Source organism: Vigna umbellata, chromosome 10, assembly GCF_029865625.1.
Source record: "Vigna umbellata cultivar VRB3 chromosome 10, Vumbellata_1.0, whole genome shotgun sequence".
Classification (NCBI taxonomy): domain Eukaryota; kingdom Viridiplantae; phylum Streptophyta; class Magnoliopsida; order Fabales; family Fabaceae; genus Vigna; species Vigna umbellata.
This window is the reverse complement of record NC_142174.1, coordinates 10729361-10750260: the sequence shown is the minus strand read 5'-3', so window position 1 is coordinate 10750260 and position 20900 is coordinate 10729361. Positions and strand designations below refer to the sequence as shown.

The 20900-nt window shown below is 30.3% G+C and overlaps 3 protein-coding genes across 3 annotated transcripts; 1 reads left to right on the top strand and 2 right to left on the bottom strand.

Moving 5' to 3' along the window:
* Positions 1-388: 388 nt before the first annotated feature.
* LOC148191881 (MYB-like transcription factor ETC3) lies at positions 389-2739 on the bottom strand. The gene is made up of 3 exons (XM_088100189.1): positions 2576-2739; positions 2400-2487; positions 389-984 (listed from the first exon to the last, which is right to left on the bottom strand). The coding sequence occupies exons 1-3, from the start codon at positions 2604-2606 to the stop codon at positions 861-863; spliced, it is 243 nt and encodes an 80-aa protein (XP_087956315.1). The 5' UTR covers positions 2607-2739; the 3' UTR covers positions 389-860.
* Positions 2740-9234: 6495 nt separating this feature from the next.
* On the top strand, positions 9235-9750 carry LOC148191880 (uncharacterized). The gene has a single exon (XM_088099974.1). It carries the CDS (start codon positions 9235-9237, stop codon positions 9748-9750), a length of 516 nt encoding a protein of 171 aa, XP_087956100.1.
* A 2937-nt stretch (positions 9751-12687) lies between these two features.
* Positions 12688-14510, bottom strand: LOC148191879 (Integrase-type DNA-binding superfamily protein). The gene has a single exon (XM_088100187.1). It carries the CDS (start codon positions 13905-13907, stop codon positions 12924-12926), a length of 984 nt encoding a protein of 327 aa, XP_087956313.1. The 5' UTR covers positions 13908-14510; the 3' UTR covers positions 12688-12923.
* Between the last annotated feature and the right edge of the window lie 6390 nt (positions 14511-20900).

Genomic DNA, 20900 nt, shown 5'->3' with positions numbered 1-20900 from the left:
TTTTTAAAATTAATTTTAAAAAAATATTTTTATAAATTAATATCGTTTTTTATATTGGTGTTCTGAAGTGAATGTAATTTTGTGCTTATTCTTCTATTTTTATTTCGAAATATCATGTTTCTTTAACAACAACAAAATACTATAATCTTTTCGTTAAGTCTTTCTTATTCGGCAGTGTGTACAATGTTTACTTTAAAACTTTATTTAACGATTCTAATCTGGTAATCAAATTATATTGTTTTTTTTTTCTATTCTAAAACGTTTTTGTAACATTCTTAATAAAATACTTTACATTTATTTTTATTTTGTGTGTAAAGGATTTATATAGTGTGTGACAGAAATTACGGATGATACTGATTAGGAGACATTCAAATAAAAAAATCACAAGTTGAAATCATAAATCACTTAAATTAAATTAAAGTAGTCTAATACACACTTTTTTTTATACAAACTAAAATGCAAACTTTTTCATAGCTTCTATGACACTGACGGAAGTTTACGATTCAAGCAGAAGGAATACAATGGGCGACACAAAAAATTCAGAACAAAATTTATTCGGTTAAATATATTTTTAAGATCTTATCAAACTTCAGATTTTTATTTTATATTATAGTCCCTTGGACTTTGATTATATTTTTAGTCTTTTATTAGGTTTTTCATCATCAATATCAGTCCTCGAAAGAGATAAAAAAATAAACAAAAAATATTGTAACCCTTAGAAACTGATATTGATAACAAAAAATAAATAAAAGTCTAAAAATACAGAAAATATTATCTGAAATCTATAGACGTGTAAAACATATTTAACCGAAATTTATATATTTATGAGAATTATGCCCAGAAAGATAGAAAAGAAAAAATCAAGAGTCTTTGGCTTTACTTTGATTTTTTGTAACAGAGAAAGTGTGAGTGTGTCTCATAATCCAGAATCTCTCTATCTCTTCTGCTTTACGACCCGGAATGCGACCCGCTATCAAATTCCACCTATTCAATTGCAAATTCAAATTAACATTCATGTATTTTCAATATTTTCACTTAAAAGGAAAAGTATGCAACTTATAAATATTAAATCAGATAATGTTCAAACGAATTGTTTGACATTAATAATGGCCCATGACTATTACCCATTTAAATTCTTTATTATGAAACACGATAAAATTAATAAAAAAAAGTGCAAAGATTATGCATTTTAAAAGGCTCGTGTTCAACCGGAAAATGTGTGGATGAAGAACCTACAAGAGGATAACATCTGTCTAAATATTAATAAATTATTCGAAAAAAAATTGTTTTTGATAAATCTAACTTAATTTTGCCAATATTTAAAATTTATGAAGTTCACTAGTTTTTTTTTTTTTTTTGCAATATTTTCAATAAGATAAAAAGGTACAAATAGATGACATGGAAGATAAACAAACTTAAAGAAATGAGGCAAAGAAAACACCATAGGACATAACAAATAACAAAAACTACAAAGAATACGAATTCTTTAAAAGTCAAAAGAATAAGCAAATAAAGAACAAATAATACCTAATTTCAAGAGGCAAAGCTCGGAAGCCAAACGAAAATTTAAGTACTTATATCATTGTAGATATCTATTTTTAAAAGTGATTTTGAAATAATAAAACAATATTAACAAATACGACTTGTTTCTAAGGTAATTTTCAACGAAAAGGATTAAAGAAAAAGACAAGGAATAGAAGGGCAAACAATATGGTCGATATCGTGCTTAAGTTAAGAAAACACAGAATCATGATCATAAAATGTAAAATAACTTAATTATCTAATATTTATTTATTCACGATATTTGTTATTCTACTTACAATATATAAAAAAATCTCTTTTCTCTGTTTTTCCTTACCACGCAATTTAAAAATTGTCTCACTTTTATGTTAATTTTACTTTCTTTCCACTTTCATTATTAACATCTTGATGGGTAGAGATAAAGAAAAATACAGCGACGAACTGATAAAATAAAAATTAAACTTCTCTGATTAAGGAAATAAAGAAAATGAAGATAAAAAATATTCACCATGAGAAGAGTTATAATCTGTTTTGTAATTAACTATTGGTGTGTAAGCAATGATGATGCCTTTAGCCAAATAACTCATCACTACCAAATAGTCAATGTCTGCCATGAATGGCCAAACTTAATGAATGAACATTCTATTTTTATAACCATTCGTTCCTCTGACCTTTTTAAGTCAACTTATATAATCATCTACGGTTAAAATTCTATCTAGGTGCATGCTACAGATCGAATCCTGGTTAAACTACAAAGTTCTGGAAACTTCAGATGCACAGAATTAACGCAGAAACCCAAATCCTCGTTAAAGTGCAATGGAGTTTTCTGATTGTTTAAGAAAGAAAAATGCACTACAACATAAAACATGGAAGCTTACTTGTCTCCGACCAGCTTGTACATCCTATGAATCAGATCCTCTTCTTGCTCGCTCATGTGTATCACTTCCCACTCGTTGCTGCTCACTTCTGCATCGTATTAACCTTTATCAGAATTTCCGAACGAAACGCAAACACTAATTATTTACAGCATAAATTAATTCATGAAGAAAAGAACCTTCTGATGTTGTAGTTGCGGTGGTTGACATCTTCGACTTCTCACCTTGTTACCGCTGACACGAACACGAACACGGAGAGAGGAAGAAGAACGCAGAGACTAATGCTCAGAGGAATTGAATAATTTTGTTCTTAAACTGGTCGAATATGAGAGAACTTATAGGTACCATACAATTGTACGCTGCTTCTATATAATAATTATAAAAATATTTTAATAATATATATAAGTAAACTAATGAGGCAATGGAGTTGGGAGATAAAAGGTGATGTTATAAAATGTATTAGTATTGGTACAAATACAAATGAGTAATATTTTATTGTATTCATTAATTAGCTCTGTCTCTGGTTGTGGGTCAGTCAAACTAATGTTAATTTATAAAACCTTCTAGAGGATATACACAGAGTGTATTTTTATATTACAGTTAGATAGAACGTATTGTTTAACATTTCACGATTTCCTGCAACAGTAGACAGTCCATTTTTTCAGATTTTCAACGAAGGTGTCAGATCCACGTAAAGTAAAAATATACAGATACCTCACAACACAGTGCACGTGTGAACATAAAGCAGAACAAATTTTGGGTGACTTTATTTTTTTTTTCTTCCGATCGAAAATATTAATTTAGTTATTTTATGTGTGAAACCATATCTAACATTTGGCATGGTCGTACCAGACTACAGGCGTTATGATTGATTTACCTCGATAAAGGGAAAAAAGACCGCAAAGAATTTCACTGACAACGAACGAACTTTCCATGGTTCGTGTCCAATGTTTGTAGGAGGAGATTGGATAATTTGTTGATGTTTTTTGTTTTGTAATTTTGATGGCAGAGGTTGAAAAGGTCGAACAGAGTGAGGTAAAAAAATGACCGCTTGGTGGATACATCACATGCTGGGAACGGCTGGTACAAAACTATCCCTCTCCCTTTATAAAATGGTGAGTTTGACTAGTAGATATCTGTATTTGTGATCAATAAATTGGAGGATAGCATTATTGATGCATGAATAATCGAAATTTTTTATTTTCATAAATAAATTATTTTTTAAATATGGACAACTCTCGTCAATAACAATAAAACGATGATGATATGGTGTTTTCTTATATTTCTATCAGAAATAATATATATATCTATATAGATAGATAAATGTAAATTTAATTTTTAAACTGATTCTATTATTAGATTGTACAAGATTTAAAGTCTTTTTTAATAAATATTATATTTATTTTGTCTTTTCTTTAATTTCAGTGGTTTTTTTCTCTCACTACATGTTTATTAATGTCTTGACTATAAAGGTTAAATAATGTTGGCTTTTACTTTTGTTTATAGTTATTGAAAGTCTCACGTCATTGATAAAGTCAATTTATAATATATAAATAGGTGCAAACCTTATTTTACAAGTCGTTTATTGAATATGTTGTTCTATCCTATTATATTGTTATCTATATTTGTTGTTTATTTAATATGTTAACTATATTTGTTGTTTATTGAATATGTTGTTCTATCCTATTATATTGTTATCGGACAATCTATTAATACTTAAGTTCATTTTTAAAGGATAGTGCTTGCAAAAACTTTCATTATAATACTTACATATAAACGAATTATAAAAGTTATATTTGAATGAATGGTATATTAGGATAGTGGTCATTTTAAAGAAATTCAAACCCTTTTATTTATCATGAACCTTGAATGCAATTTTTGTAAGAATAAATATATTTTAACAGAATTTTTTTTAATATTTTAACACAACGCATGCATTATTTTTTTCATTATTTATTTATTTATTTATTTATTATTATTATGTTTACTCACTCTAAACTCAATGAAAAATGTCATATATTTTATATTAAAATATTGTTTAAAAAATCTCTATTAAAATATATTGTCCTTTTTAATAATATTATTTTCAGATACAGTGAACTACATAAACTTATTTGTTGATAAGTATTTTGAAACTATGTAAATTACAAATTAAAAATTACAAAAGAAGAACATCTATATTTTGAAGAAGGTTTTTTTATTCACTCTGCAAGCATTTCATTAAAGTCGTTCTTTGTCAAGAATATTAAAAATATGTATTTTGTACCGATATCCTAAAAATTATATAAAAAAATAAATCACTCTAAATAAACAATTAATCATGTACCTCTATGAATTACAAATTGCTTACAAAATAAGTCAGCTTCATTTATCTTGCGCATATGTATTTTGTTGACATAACTTTTAGCGACATATGTAAAAATATACTCTTTTAGTATTGTCTGCAGAAGCAACTTTTTAAATGTAAAACGACTAGAAAGTAAATTAGAAAAAGAAAACAATTATATATTCAAATTATAAACAACGAGAAGAACAAGTTATTTTGAAACCAAGTTGTTTCATCTATTTTACATGTAGTTTTTTAGAATTGGTTAATGTGTAATTTTTTCAATGTAGAAATGTAATTTAATATATCCATTTTCATGAAATTCATAAAAAAAATATAAAAATTGTACCTATAGAAATTACAAGCTAAGTAAGTGGTTACCAAAAAGGCATATAAATTAATTAAATATAAAAGTATACGATGCTCCTTGAACTCACATACTATAGCAATTGGATGTTGTATTTTACATTCCATTAGATTCAAACACCACTTTGTAGCTCAGTTCTTAGCTCTTGCAATATTATAGTATAAATAAAAAAAAGTCAAATTATTAAAAAAAACACTGTAATAGAAGGTATAATTAATTGAAGAATGTATATTTGAAAGTTCAAATTTTGTTAAAGAAATTGATTTGAAATCTGGAGAATCGAAGAAGTATATTATTATAAAAAAGTGAGTCATTGTCGGTGACGTGGTATAGAAAGAGATGCATCCAATTAGGCTGAATGGTTGATTAACTGATTCTAGAAACTTGATTTAATATGGAATCTGATAAAAATAATGTTATGTTGTTGGTCCTTTCTTGTGTTCATAGATTCTAGAAACGCATGCTTAGACTAGACTTATCAGACCAAGCTTTTCTTTACCCCAATATATCACATCATTGAGGTCACTTCACCATAAATAAATAATTTATACCAATCTTAAATTCTAATATTTATCATAACTTATGTGCACAGAACAATTCTAACTGTGCAAGATATACCAAAGCAAACAGTAAAATCTCACTACTTTCTTGAAACGGATAATGAAATTTCAGCGACATTTAATATTTTAATATTATTTATGTATTATTTTGTAATTTAAAATTATTTCATAATTAATATTAATAATTATAAACATCAATATAGACCATTCATAAAATAACACATAAATAATATTAAAATATTATAAAAAAATATTATCAAAATATCGTTATCTTCTTAAAATTCATCGATTAAAAACATTCAATATTCTAAAAAACAAATAAATACATATTTAATATATTTCTTTAACAAACACATTATTTTTTATTGTTGTAAATAAAACTAGAAAAAAAAATAACAATAAAATAATGAGATTTTTCCCTTCTTTTTTTCTATTTTCCCTTCTTTCATTTCTCTCACCCACTTTCAACTACAACTAACAAATGAAAATAAAAATTGTCATCATCACCACAGTTCAGAGTATGCATAATATAGATTTTAAATCGTTGAATTTCTGGCCAACTATGATTTTAGGACTCAAGTTTGCTGAACTAATTGTCCTCCTCCACTTTTCAAATGTTCTAATTTAAGCTATTTTAATGGAATAATTATGAAATACTACCAGAGAAGAGCCATTCTAAAATAAGTAAGAAAATAATGAGATTACAAATACATTACTGAATAACATAACTACATTGATATTTAGAGAAAAGACTTTTTCCATATAATAATAGATAATGATACTTTAACAACATTTTTTTGATAATATTATCTACGTGTTATTTTGTGATTGGTCTAAAATTATTCTACAATCGATAATAATAATCATAAATACCAATATAAACTAATCACAGAATAACAATATTAAAATGTTATCAAAAGAATGTTGTGAAATTATATAGTAAATTGAACGTAATAATGTATTCTAGGATAAAAATTGCCATAAATATATTGCAGATATAAATTTACCTTTTTATTTTTGTTTATTTCATGAAAGCAATTGGATTTGATGTTTGGAAATATTGTTGGGAAAGAGGAAAGAAAACATAAGAAAAAGATTAAAAGGCATTTTGTTATAGGAAAGAGCAACCCAACCGTGGGAGTAGTGGTATGGTTTGACCAATTATTTTGGTGTGGAACAAAACTGCACTAACTTTTTAAGGTGGAATGTTCAATTCAAATCATCAAACGAAGCTTCAACGTCGAAAGTGCTTCCTTTCCATACATACGTACCAACCTTTTATCTTTCACTCAATCAATCAAAAGAGAACATGCTTCATTCTATTGTATTGTACGAACAAAACATTTGCACAATTAAAAAATAAATTTTAAATTTAATTTAATCTCACAAAATGATAAGATTTCTATTATAGATTAATCTTATTTTTGAGTGTAAAACTTCCAACATCGGGCATTACAAAAAATCCCAAATTTCTGCATATAGTTCGCTAAATTTCTAAAATGTTTTACAATATGAAAAATAAATATATTTTGATAACTTTTCCTAAAAGTAAATAAAATGATTTTGGGAAAAATATAATTACCGGTGAAAGTGATAAAGAGAGAAATGTATGGAGGAGCGCGGCTCTTCTGAGAGTCTTGGCAAACAACTGTTAAATTGAAATTGAATTGAAATTGAATTTGCATTTGCATGGGTAGTTAGCTAGCAGGATCGTTGTTAGCATTACATATGCTAAAGTGAACATCTTTTAAGGAACTGTCGTGTCTCTAAAATAGGTTGAATTATAATAAAGAATGTGATATAAATTTTAATTTTGAATATTTGTTTTGGTTATGGGCTGAGTCATCAAACTCTTTCATAATTTGTTTTATTGTTGTTTGATCTCGCTCCAAGCTCCATTGTCTTACTCTTCCGTTCGGGAGGAAACCTATTAAAGATTCTCCGATACCAAAGTTAGTATTCGTTCAGCAATTTAATAGAACAGTAATAAATGTGCAGTAAATGCAACATATCTACCACTTACTTTTTACTTATATTTATAGTTTTCATCATGGGCTTGTGATTAGTGAAAAGTTAATCACGACCCAATTCTAGCTCAGTGGCTCTAATCACTATTTACCTTAATCATGGTTTTAATGATCCAGTTCACCTACCGTCCGGTTAAACCGATTTAGCGTTGTTCCCTTTGGACTGCTCGGTCTGTACGGTACATGGTTATTACTCACCCGAGTGAAAGAATGAATGAATGAGTAGAACAGTACGCAATGAGTGTTTATGTAAACTGTTCAGCAATGCTATGAGATGACCAAACTCGAAGGAAAAAAGAATTTTAGTGCCATGAGTGAGAGACAATGCAGTAAAAAAGATTGAAAAAACGCCGACAGTTAGATTGATGTCGGCGCTACTTTCTGGATCGTCCGTAGTGCAAGGTTCTTGTTTAAACAAGTTTATTTCATTTGATCTGATTTTAAGAAAACAAAGTTATTACCTTGAATTTATCCATTTCATAAATCATTCATATATTTTCATTACACACCTATATATTCAACTTGTTTTTTTATAAATTAAATTAATATTTTCTGTATATATGCTTTCTAAAGGTCAGCTCCGTCTTCGAGAAGGCTAGCTTCGTCAATGCGATTGTCTTATACGTGAAACAATCATTATTGTCAATTCAAAGATAAGGTACAATTAAATATTCATCGATATTGATTAAGGAAGTTTTTCAGTACAATACATATCTTTAGAAAATAACCCCACTCACAAATCACGCACCTCGACATTATGATTAATAGTTTGGTATTTTGCGCAACAAAATATTAATAGTTTACTTAAATTACTTTTGACAATATGATTAATACAATCATTTGGTTAAATTTTTAATTAGTGTACGAAAGAAACACGATTAAAACGAGACATTGCAATGAATACCATCAGTTGCATTTATTTTAATAAGTAAGATTGAGCTGATTTGATTTGTCGAGTTAATTAAGGTTATTTTATTGTTTGTTTGTTATTATTATCCTTGAAGGTTTGTAAAGGGCAACTTATTTTATTAGTTAATTGAATGAAAAGACGTTGGAAACCACGCGAAACCCGTTATTAGTAAGATACTACTTAGGAGGAAGAAAGGCTTAATGACTTTTTCTTCCAATGTGTGATCTCACCATCATGATGGAAATCTGAAGAAAGCATGGAGCATTTTGTCTTCGAATCTTGCCACTAAATTTGAAGTACCAAGATCTTGAGACCCCACTCAAACAAAGTCAACGGTTTCCAAATTCTTTTTCTATAGTTTCTGTTTTCTGTATCAATGTAAAAAAGGGCTTCTTAAAAACCTTCAAATTAAGGATAGAGGAGTAATTAATCACTGTATATATATAATTATAGAACCCTAAATTATTTAAAAAACATAAATAAATAAATAAAAATGGTAAAATTGTGAAGTGGTGAAGAAATTAGGGAAAGAAGTTGATGGATTCCAGTCACGTGGTTGGCTTCCCTGACAGTCCGTTCATCCGCTGTCTGTTTCTATATCTCGAATTTCTGAGACTGAATCTTCATGTTTTTGTTTGAAGAATCGCCATGAGTACAGCCTTCGCCATTATCTTCTGCTTCCTTTCTTCCTTCTTCTTCTTCTTCACTTTCTCAGACGCTCGTGTTCCGTTCCACATTCACTTTCACCGAACCAACTCTAATTCACTTTCCAACACTCCCAAATCTCACCAAAACCAAAACCAAAACCAATGGCAACCCGAAAACTCCAACCCCAAACCTCAACCCCTGATCAATCCGAACCCAATGCAAAAACCTAAACCTCTTCCCTTCACAGTTTTCAATTTCGACCCTCGTAATCCCAGAAATCCGTTGCCGCAGTCCTCGCGCGTTGACTCGCGGAAGCCGCGTCAACGCTCCCAGAACAAACTGCCACGTGCCGGTGTGAGACACGTGGCACGCGGCTGGACCAGATTTGGAGTGGTTGAACCCGCTTTGTTTCGCCAACGTGGCATGGAGAGGAGGTTTGCTCCCCGTGACCAACGCATAAACGACTCTAACACTGGGTTGGTCAGAAGGATCCGCAAGTTCTTGAATCGCTTCTAGTTTTTATTCATCATACATTCTAAATACCATATACGCGTACGTTACGTAGTCATGTATTTATTTACGTATGTATGTATCTCTTCATTTTTTATTTTTTCTGTTCTTTTCTAAAGGCTAATTAATCATGCCTGTTTCATTCATATATATATAACACACAGGATTACGTCCCCAAATTTTTATGCTTTCGGATTCTTCAAGTCTGGATTGCCAACTACCTTGATACCGTTTTTTAATGTTTCACGAATTTGATTATTTGTCTATGAAATAAATCATTACACCATCGATTTTATTTAAAACTTGACATAATAAAACTATTTAGTAGTTTTCTGGTTATCGACTATTCGTAATTTTGGTGATGTATTTCAGTAAAGTTCAAAAACCAGAACATAAATATACAGCAGTAGTTTCATGTTTTTTTTTTGTAATATATACACGTCTTCAAAATATGAAGTTAATTTTTATATAATTAAGTATCAAATAATTAAGTACATTTTAAATTTATAGTTTTAAATAGCAAACACAGTATCCGTCAGTTGATATTTAAAACATTCAGTTGACTTAATTAAAAAGACCCAAACAGAAGTAAGGAAAAAAAAAACTGACAAGTTTGGTCCTCCCCGTTTAATAAATAACTATCTTTTTTTTATATTTTTTTTTTTGCGGAATTAAATTATCATAACTCTTATTCGAGAGGAAACTATTATTATTAAGTGTCTGCTTGCGTTAGTTTTGACAAATATAATGTGATTAATAAAGCATGTGCATAAACACGAAGAGTTTAAATTTGAAGTTGTTTTGGAGGTGGGGTGAAGTTAACTATTTAAAAATAATGTTTAATTTTAAGTTGTTCACTCATAATTTAGTAGAATTATTAAAGTTAGTAAAATTTAATTATTCAAAAATTAATATTGTATTAAATGTAATTATTTATATCTTTATCTCTTATTTATATTTATAGATTTCAAATAAGTTTTTAATTAGTTACATTCTAATTATGGTTCAATTGGTGATAATTATATTTTGTCTTAAAAGAGTTAGAATTAATGTTAATATCTTATTTTTGTGTAAACGTTCGGTTTTTGCCTCTCAATTATACGGTCACACGAGAAAACTTGTATGGAGAAATAGACCGTCATAAGTAATTAATTGTTTTAAATAAAATATCATTTATAATGTTTAATTGTAAACGTTGAAATTTTGTGTGCTGGGAAATTTTTTTGTTATAAAAGTAATATCAAACTTTAAACTCTTCATCACAAATTCTTAAATATAATTGAATTAAGCATAAAAGTTATTATTCAAAGGAAAAAATAAAGCACTTTCAGACTCGGTTTTATATGAGCAAAGTTCTGAACTAAAGTTTTGTTGTAAGAAAATATAAAAAAAATATATTAATTATCAACTCAAAACAAAAAAACATGGCCTTAGCCTTTGGTCGTGTAATTGTACGTTGCAAACATTGCTGTCTGTTCCTGGCATATTCAATGCTGTAGCTGTGATTGCATCAGAAAATAAAATGTTAGGATTGCATTTAAATATGAATAAATAAATAAAAAATAAAGATTAATAGTTTTATGATATGGTATAGTTACACTACACCCATATGATACATGGATGCTCCTGATTTAAGACATGCATTATAAAATTCCTTCTTCCAAAGCATGTTCCACATCCAAAACATGTTCCACAATCTCCCCAACCTAAGTGCGAAAAACACGGTGGTCGACTACAAACATTTCGTTACAACAAAGGATCCTATGCCTGTCTTCCTTTCTTCATTGGTTTAAACAATGCAAAATTAAATAAATTTTTATTTTAAAATAAAGTTATGTGAACTATTTTATGTCTAAGATACTTTCCAAAATTTATTTCTAGCATAATACCAGTAAAAAGAGACTATTTGTTTCCTTACTGTTGGATATTCACTTATGTTATATATCAGTAAATTAGAATATATAATTAACAAAAAAAAGTGTATTGAACAAAAAAATTAAATTATAATTTAACTCAGACCTAAACTCCAATAATTTAAAGTCATGTCAACGATTAACATTTATTGATATGCATTAAATAATACATAATATCCACGCAATTTTTGTGATTAGTACAAATTTTCAACTAAGAAAAAAAAGTGTGTGAAAAATATGGTGCTAAACCTTCTTTAGTTATTGTGTTCTAAGAAAGTGTTCTATATGACAATTTCAAACAGGCACGAAAGATTGTATAATTGTAGAGAAATAAGAAGAATTTTATTATATCATCTCGGCTGCTAAATTTTAAGCGACTTAATTTTGTGAAATATATAATATCATGTCAAATTTAAAAACTCCAACAAAATTCCACTTTAATAATAAAGTTATTATAATAGAATTTATAACTTATTTTTGTAAAAAAACTAGTAACCCATTACTGTATAATAATCTAATTTCGTTACTCCAATAGTAAAAAAATAGATAGAACTTTAATAATTAGTAAAAATTGAATTAATCAACTCTCAAAATATCCTATTTTTTATTTAGATATTATTCGATTCTAAAATAATGCATATTTTTGTTTGAGAGTGAGAATAAGACTTGAACCAAATTTAGATAAAAAGAAATTAATATCATGTTCAACTTAAAGTTTTAAGAAATTATTGAATATATGAACATTCTTTTTTATATAATGTTAAACTTTTCTTCATATGTGACTCATCCATCCATCCATCCTTAGATTCTTAAAAATCTTATCTTAAGAATGAATCTGTCTCATATGCTAAGAAATATAATAATTACTACTAGTAATTCTTATTATATGAATGAGGAACCTGTAAGAAATCAATGTTATGAAATCAGTAGAATATCTTATCATGATACAAGGTGAACAGTAATCAGAACTGAAATGCAATTGTAGAGTATCAATCATGGAGGATGAAGGAGAGAAGAGAAGAGAAGAGAGTAGCATTGCAGTGATAGGAAAATTTATAATGCAGGGAGATCTGTATCACAACAACTGCAAAAGGAAAACTCCTCAAGCGAGCCTTTGAGCAAAAAACCAAGGCCCAAACGGCAGCCATAGCAATTCCACTCAAAATGCTAAGAAACCGCTCTCTCACCACACAAAAACCAAAACAAAACCACACAACACTGATATTTTCGTTTTCATATTATGCACATCACCTAAGAAACATTCTATCAAACGGCCAGAACTTCCCAAATCAACTCGGGATCGAAAGAAGGCAACCTCGCCAGAGAACAACCTTCGAACTCCGTCTCGTCTGTTACCATCATTTGACACTCCGTCGAAACCGAGGTCGGCGAGTTCTCCCCCTTCCAAATCCCATCCTCCGAAACGCTCGGCGAAAACAACTCGTTCGCCCAATTATCGCAAAAAATCGACGGCGGCGACAGCGGCAGCGACGACGACGACGAGGAAGCGGAGGAATTGATCTTCTCGCTCTCCTTGCGGGTTGCGTGAGCGGTGGCGGAACTGAGCTTCTTGGCGGCGATCTTTTTGGCTCTCTCCCTTTTCACCTTCTGGCATATGGCCTGGATTTTGGCGTCGACGGAGCTCTTCAAGGCGTTCAATCTGGCGGAATCTCCGAACCCCAGCTTGGTCGGGTCCTTCAAATTGGGGAAATTCAAACGCGCGTACTCTCCACGTAGCTTGTACGCGGCGCGGTCGTAGGCGTAGGCGGCTGCTTCGGCGGTGTCGTAGGTGCCCAACCACACTCTCATCCTGTTCTGGGGAAGTCTAATTTCGGCGACCCATTTGCCCCAGTGTCTCTGTCTCACTCCCCTGTAGAGCTTTTTCTTGGAAGGGTTGGTCAAAGAAGAAGTCAACGAAGCAGTGTAAAGAGAATTTATAGACGGGTTTGCCAAGGAAGTGGGAAGAAGAGATCCGCTGCCGTTCCCGTTCCCGTTCCCCCGGCTTTCTTGGTAGAACTTTTGGAGGATGTCCCTCTGGCGAAGGTAGACGGAAGAGCCCAAAGGCTCAAACCCGGAAGATCCAAAGGGTTCTAAATAGTCCAACACGGAGTTGCTACTGGCGGCGTTTGTTGGGGGACAATCTGAGAAGATTGAGTCCAGGGTGTTTGAGCCACTGGTTAATATCAGCTTTGATAAGGAGGAGCCAATATCAGTTCCGAGCTGTGAGTTTCTTTCTTGCATTCCGTCCATGGTTTTGGCCAAACCTTAATCTCCAGCGTCGTTTTACCGGAAGACTGGCAAGCCAAAAGAGGAGGGTTATGCAACCGATGTAAAAAAAAAAGGAAAACGTATACGAAGAAGGTCACTGGAAAAAGACTGGTCCCTCTTCCTAACCGTAGAAGGAAAGAAAAAATAGTGTCTGCAAGTTCTATGGCTACAGTTTATGAGGAGAAGAGAGGAGTGGGAGAAGAGGAAGACGAAGATGATAATTAATATAGACAATGGGTTGCGGTGGGGTTTGGAACAGTATGCTATGGTGGGAGTGTTGGTAATTAGCATTGGGCAGGGATTATTTATAGAAACAGGAAGCACTTTCCTACAGATTTTTTCAAACCAATCCCCGTTCACACAACGTGATCGTTTCATTCGTCTCAAATTGTCTCTGTGACCATCTTCCTCCCACGCTAAATTACTTCACTGCCCTCGCTTGCCCACAGGTACTTCTCTATCTATGGCTCTACATAATTAAGCATTGATTTGGATAATTATTGCAGGTCAGTATTGCAAACTTCAAATTCAAAACCTAGTACCATCCTTGGAGCAAAAGTACATACATGAGATACTTTTTCCCCCAAAGTTTTGGGAAAATTTTAATATAAATCTTTTTTTCTTTTACTTGTAGTCCTATATTAAGAATATATGATATGATATCATTTTATTAAAAGGTATAGGTTTTGGTGTAAATAATTAAGAGATTATGCGAAGTAATTATTATATTTTGATGGAGAGGGGGAAATGAGAAAAAGGGGAAGAGCATAGGAAATTGGCAAAAGTCAAAGGCAATAAAGAGAGTAGAGCAGTAGAAGCAACAGTGTCGATCATTTAATTTAATCAAAGACAGGTATTAAAGACTAAAAAGAATTGCACTTGATCTTCACCAAAAGAGAATTTGCTGGAAAAGAAGAGGGGGCAAGAATTTTTATTGTATGGTTTATTAGGGGTTCGGATTTGACACCTTCGTGGTCCATCTACATACAACAACAACAGAGGGTCCATCTCCATGACCTCTGCACTGCATCATCACCCAACCAGAAAAAAGCCTACTTTTGCAATTTATTGCAGCGATATATCAGAACGTGATGAGAGAGGGCTAGTTTCACAGGTCAGAGGATGTCATTCCAAAAAGGTCCTTTTCTGCGTCAGAACCACGCGTTTCCTACATCAACACGTATCATTGCCCTTCTCTTACCAGTAACATTTAATTCTCTCTTACTAAATCAAACTCACCTTTTTTTTTTCTTTCAATATCACTGTAAAATCTACATATTTTTATCTTCGATTTATCACTGTAAAATTATCATTTCCTTTAAAATTGCAGTTTGATCTGATCGGATGGGACGCATTGAGAATCAAAATATGCATGATTTGTTTGAAGATACGTTTCTTGTGGATTCATAAGCACTGATAGAGGATAAACAGTGGGTTTTCTTATGTTGACTTTCAACGGTGCCAGCGAAAACAGCAACGTGTCTATGCCACCTATCTCGAAATGGAACCGTAGCATTGAATGTGAAAGCGATACTTTTGAAGGCATTTCCGGTTGAAGACAGAAGAAGTGAATTAGTGAATGGTGACAAAATATTTTCCCAGAAAAAGGAAAAAAGAAGCAATCATGCATTTGTACAAGTAACAGAGGCTTTTGTGCAAGACACACATGGGGAATCCAGGCATTATACACTGATCGGTGTCAACCTCGAACAAAGTTTGCTCACTCTCGCTGCTCACCGTGAACCGTGTGTAGTGTAAGAAAGAGTACGTTAAAATCAAACTGAAATTGTGCGCATGCATTTCGAACGAAATGCCGATGCAAAGTCGTTGATTAGTTAGCGACGACGAGGTAAAGTGAGTGGTATGGGGAGCACATGGTGATTGCCAAAGGCTCCTCTTTTTTCTTGCAGTAGAGTTTAGCTTCTGATCTGAAGCAAGCTTTTAGACCCTAATTTTGCCTTCTTTTCAACTCAACAGCAAAGCCTATGTTTTTCCGTATCCAAAAATCAATGTCTATATACGTGTCAACGTGAGGAGTGGGCAAGAGAGCTCTATTAAAGATGATTTTTTATTTATTTTTTGTTTTATATAAAGTGTACGGAACATGGGATAGACCGATCAACATCCACAACCGTTCGATCTGTTAATTTTGACGGTTAAAATAAATTAAATATTAGATCGACATTTAAGTTATTAATGTTATGTTAACAATTAAGTTATTGATGTTATATTTACACTTAAGTTATTATAATTGGACTAATAGTTTGGACAAATAAACAACTGATAAATTAATTAAAGATATTGATAACTGATTGTAGGATCCACAAAGGTAAATAGGTTGAACTAATTCTGAATATTGAATATTAATAATATTATCACGTGAGTCACTAACTTGAGTGTAAAATGTCTTTTATACGACATCTCCTTCAGCTCGAACTAGAAGAAACTTGGAGCTGAGTACTGAATATTAATAATATTATCATGTAAGTCACTAACTTAAGTGTAAAATGTCTTTTATAAGACCTCTCGTTCCGCTCGAATTAGAAGAAACTTGGAGTAAAAAATTCAGAAATCAGTAGATAAAAAGACCATGAAAAAAAAAAGTGTGTCTCGTCTTACACAAATACATGCATAAACATAAAGCAATAAATTATATATATTGAGCGGAAGGCACGGATTGATGATTGAATGGAGAGAGAGATTGGTGTATGATTGGTGTGTGATGATGGTAAAAAAAGAAAATGAGAAAGTGAAAGAAGAATGGAAGGCAACGAATGGGCATGGCATTAAAGGCGTAAAGGTGTTTGTGAAAAGGCATGGTATGGGATGGTAGGCCTATCTTTGAAATGTGAGGGACAGCACTCGTGAAAGCTCCCAAACCCTTCCTTCTCTTCAATTTATTTTTTCTGTACCTGCATGTGACTCCTCTCAACTCTTATCAGATTATGGATCACCGTACGCGTGGCAGTAACACTGTTGCAATCCACGAAGGGCAATTGGGTAAATTCGGGAGCAGCAATAGAAAGAGAACGCGTGGAGACGGTTGTGGAACGTGGGATTGACTCTGAAAAAGGTATGTTTTGGCAGTATACGATTATTGACCTTTTCTCGTTTCCTTTTAATAAATGCAAAACATGGCAGTATACGGCGGAAAGTTGGGCCGCGCCGCTCCACTCCCTTTTCTCACTTCCTTTTCCTTTTCCTTTTCTTTCACACCACTTCACTCTCCCTTATCTCCTCCACTCTTCTATATCCATAACCACAAAAAACATCCTCAATTTTTTTTCCCAGATTAAAACAAAACAAAACAAAAACTTCCTCGTCTAACATTTTTTGACTCTCCTCTCTGTAATGTCTTATCCAAAAGACGCCTTTATCGTTTTGTCTGTACCATACGGTGGCTTTTTCCTTTCGTCAGAAAGCGCACCCAGTAGGAAAACAAATGGGAAAATTACGACAGATTGTGTTAATTATTGAAAACCATGTTTTCCAAAAGAGTTGACTGATTGTGTTTAATGAAAATCGACATTTGGAGTGAAAGTATTGGTTGTGTTGAAAGTGTCGTTGTCGATTTAGCTTGGGAATTACAAAAAAAGTTCTAGATAATTGAAAGAGTGGGTGTTGGCGTATTTTTTTTATATTTAGATTAGATAAAATATTAATGTAGAGATATGTTATTTTATGAAGAATATAGTTGTGTGTTGATTTTGTGGATGAAAATGAAGTAGCATGGATGGTATTACCATTAGTATGGTATATGAGTTAGGGAAGAGAATTTCAAAGAGGTAGGTGCCGTTGGGAGAGTGAAAGCATGGCACGTTGAAGGATATGGATAAGAAGAGAAAGAAGAGAAGAAGTAGCATTCCCATAGGTAGGGTCCATGACCTTTCCAGACTGACCGAGTTAGGTGACTCGGTCACAGGTCTCACCTCCAACCCAATAGCCTCGACCCAAACATTGCTCTCTTCGCATCATCCATCTTTATCACTTTCTTTTGCACTTTTTACCAATTAATACAAATATGTTAACCCCACTAACTTTTTAAGCTTTCACTTTAATTATAAAGTATAAAGAATATATATATATATATATATATATATATATATATATATATATATATATATATATATATATATATATATATATATATATATATATATATATATATATTTTAACACAGATTTTTTTACATCATTTAGATATATAGTACACGTTGTATGATAGATAATATGTAAGATCTCGAACTATCTCAGAATAAGTCTTGTTGCTTAACTTATGTTTGGATTAGAGGATAAATGTGACAGAGTGGAAATAAGTTAATTTGAAAAAAAAAATATGTGAAAGTAATATTGTTTTGATTAAAGAAAAGAAGGTAAGAAATGAGAGAAAAATTTGTGAAAATTTTGATTGGTGTTGGTATAAAAAAATATCGTTTTAATATATGAAATTATAATATAAACTTGTATTAATAAAATAATAAATTAATTTACTTCGTTTATTTATTTTAATATTTTCATTTGAATTATAGTTTTTATTATAACATTTTAATATATCATTTGAATTATAGGTTGTATTATGATATAATGTAATTTTTAGAATATTATTATATTTGAAATATTTAAACATTCTTCGCACTTAGTTGTGGAAAGTTTTTGTCTTAAAAGCATCTTGTTTTCGTATTTCTTTTCTTGTTTTTGAGACTTTCTATTTGAATTTATTCAGATGTACAATTGAAAACAAATAAAGGTTTAAAGACTTAAGTCTTATCTTCAAAGGCTTAAGAGTTGTGTGATGATAAGTAATATTCCTAGCTACGTAAGTTAAAAATATTTTTTTTCAACGAGACCTAGAAAATTATGTAATAATTGATCAAAATCGAATGCATTTAGGATAAGATTTATCATTTAAAATTAATTAAAAATGTAATAATACAAATATTGACAAATAAATGAGAACTTATTCAAAACCATATTAGTATAGAAATATTTTATCATAGTTAAACAAGAATAAATACCAACAGTTCAAAAAAAAAACTAACTGAAGAAAAATACACAACAGAATATATGATCTTCGTTACAAATACATGTTTTTAGTATAGATAATTATTTTAACTATTTTTTACTTGTCCAGATAAAAAATGTTGAAAACAAAAACAGTGAAGGAAAGTTTATTCAACTTCTTAATTTTATTTATCCGAACAATTTTTTTTTAATTTTATTATTTTGACATTAACAAACTTTTACACATATTTTAAATTTATTATTTTCTAAATTTCTTTTATAAATAAAAGAACTAAATCTTTTAATGATCAAAATATTCCTAAAAAAAATTATTAATCGATGCAAATAATGTAAAAGTAGATTTATTTTATTTTATTTTATGAGTTCTGTCATTATAATTCTTTCCTTTCTGTTTGATACATAAACATAATGCATAGGGATGTGCATGAAAATAGTAGTTGGCGTAATGTCAAACGTGTCGTTGGGCTCTGCTTATAGTCTCCGAGAAGGCATGGTGATGTGTGAAAATTTAATAGGTGCTTTCCATGTGTACGAAAATCACTGGACTCACGGTCATTGAAATTGAATAAATCATACTAAATATACAAATATTTATATTTTATAATTATGATAAACTAATATATTTCTTTCCACTCAATTCCATCAACCTCATTAGTGGATAGACGGCATTTAAAAGTATTTTTTACTTTTATTTTTGTTTTAATTTTTTTTTCACATTAATTTATATTTATTTTTATATTGTTATTTCGATTTCAAATAATATTATTAGAATTAATTATATATTTAAAATATTGTTTTTTAAAAAATTTATAATAATTTTATCTTTAAGACACTTTAGAATGTTAAAGAATAAAATATATTTAAATGGTTTCTAATCTCAATTTTTAATTAACGTGTATTATTTAGTATTTTCGGTATCTAAAGGAATTGAAAGTTAATAATGAAGGGTTAATGGATTAAGAATTTGTCTTTGAAACTTTGTTTACATTTTTACATATAATATTTAATGTTTTTCTCCAAAATTTGTTAAGATAACATCACCGGAATAATCATAACGTTTGAAAAACTTGTATAATCATAATATTTAAGGTATTGTTTACTTTATAATTATGATAAACTAATATTTTCCTTGAATTAGTAAGTAAACGATATTTAAAAGTATCTTTTTTATTTTTGTCTTAAAAAGTATTTTCACTTTTTTTGTTTATTTTTATACTGTTATTTCGATTTTAAATTTGTGAGATAATATTATTAGAGTTAATTATATATTTAAAGTATTGTTTATTTTAAAAACTTTATATAATTTTGTCTTCAAAAATACACGTTAGAATGTTAAAGTATAAAATATATTTAAACTTTTCTTAATTTCAATCATTAAACAATGTGATTATTTAGTACATTAGACTAAGATCTAAAGAAATTGAAAGTTAATCCTCGGTAAAAGATTAATAAATCAAGAATTCGCTTTTGAAACTTTATTTGATTTTCATTTTCGTATACAGTATCAATGTTTTAATTTCAAGTTCGTTAAGAATAATTATAATATTTGAAAAACCAAGATAAATATTATTTGTTTTAAAATCTGAAAGTCCACTTTTTTATCTTTTAAAAAAATATATTTAAATTATTATTATTGTGTAAGTTAATGAATGTAATGAAACATCTTTAATTAAAACGATTTTAGAAGTTGTTAAGGGGATTAAGGGGAAGTTGGAAGTGATGAAATATGAAAATAGGAGTGAGTTAATTTGAAAGAGAATTCAGTGAGAAAGATATAGTGAAGTTGGAAGGAGTGGCCCTTGGCGGTTTGACTTTTGTCTTAGAGATGTGTAAGAAACTTCACCATTTTTTCTTTGTTCCACATATCCATGCAGCTATGAGCTGTGTGTGTTTATACTCTGTTAAAGTTTTTCAAACCTTCTTCTCTCGTCCTGTCTTTTCATCTCTGACTTGG

Coding starts and splice junctions, on each gene's coding strand:
- LOC148191881 (XM_088100189.1), bottom strand. CDS start 2,606: ATGTCAACCACCGCAACTACAACATCAGAAG. Junction 2,488..2,575: donor CGCAACTACAACATCAGAAG/GTTCTTTTCTTC, acceptor AATACGATGCAG/AAGTGAGCAGCAACGAGTGG. Junction 985..2,399: donor TACAAGCTGGTCGGAGACAA/GTAAGCTTCCAT, acceptor GCAATTGAATAG/GTGGAATTTGATAGCGGGTC.
- LOC148191880 (XM_088099974.1), top strand. CDS start 9,235: ATGAGTACAGCCTTCGCCATTATCTTCTGCTTCCTTTCTTCCTTCTTC.
- LOC148191879 (XM_088100187.1), bottom strand. CDS start 13,907: ATGGACGGAATGCAAGAAAGAAACTCACAGCTCGGAACTGATATTGGC.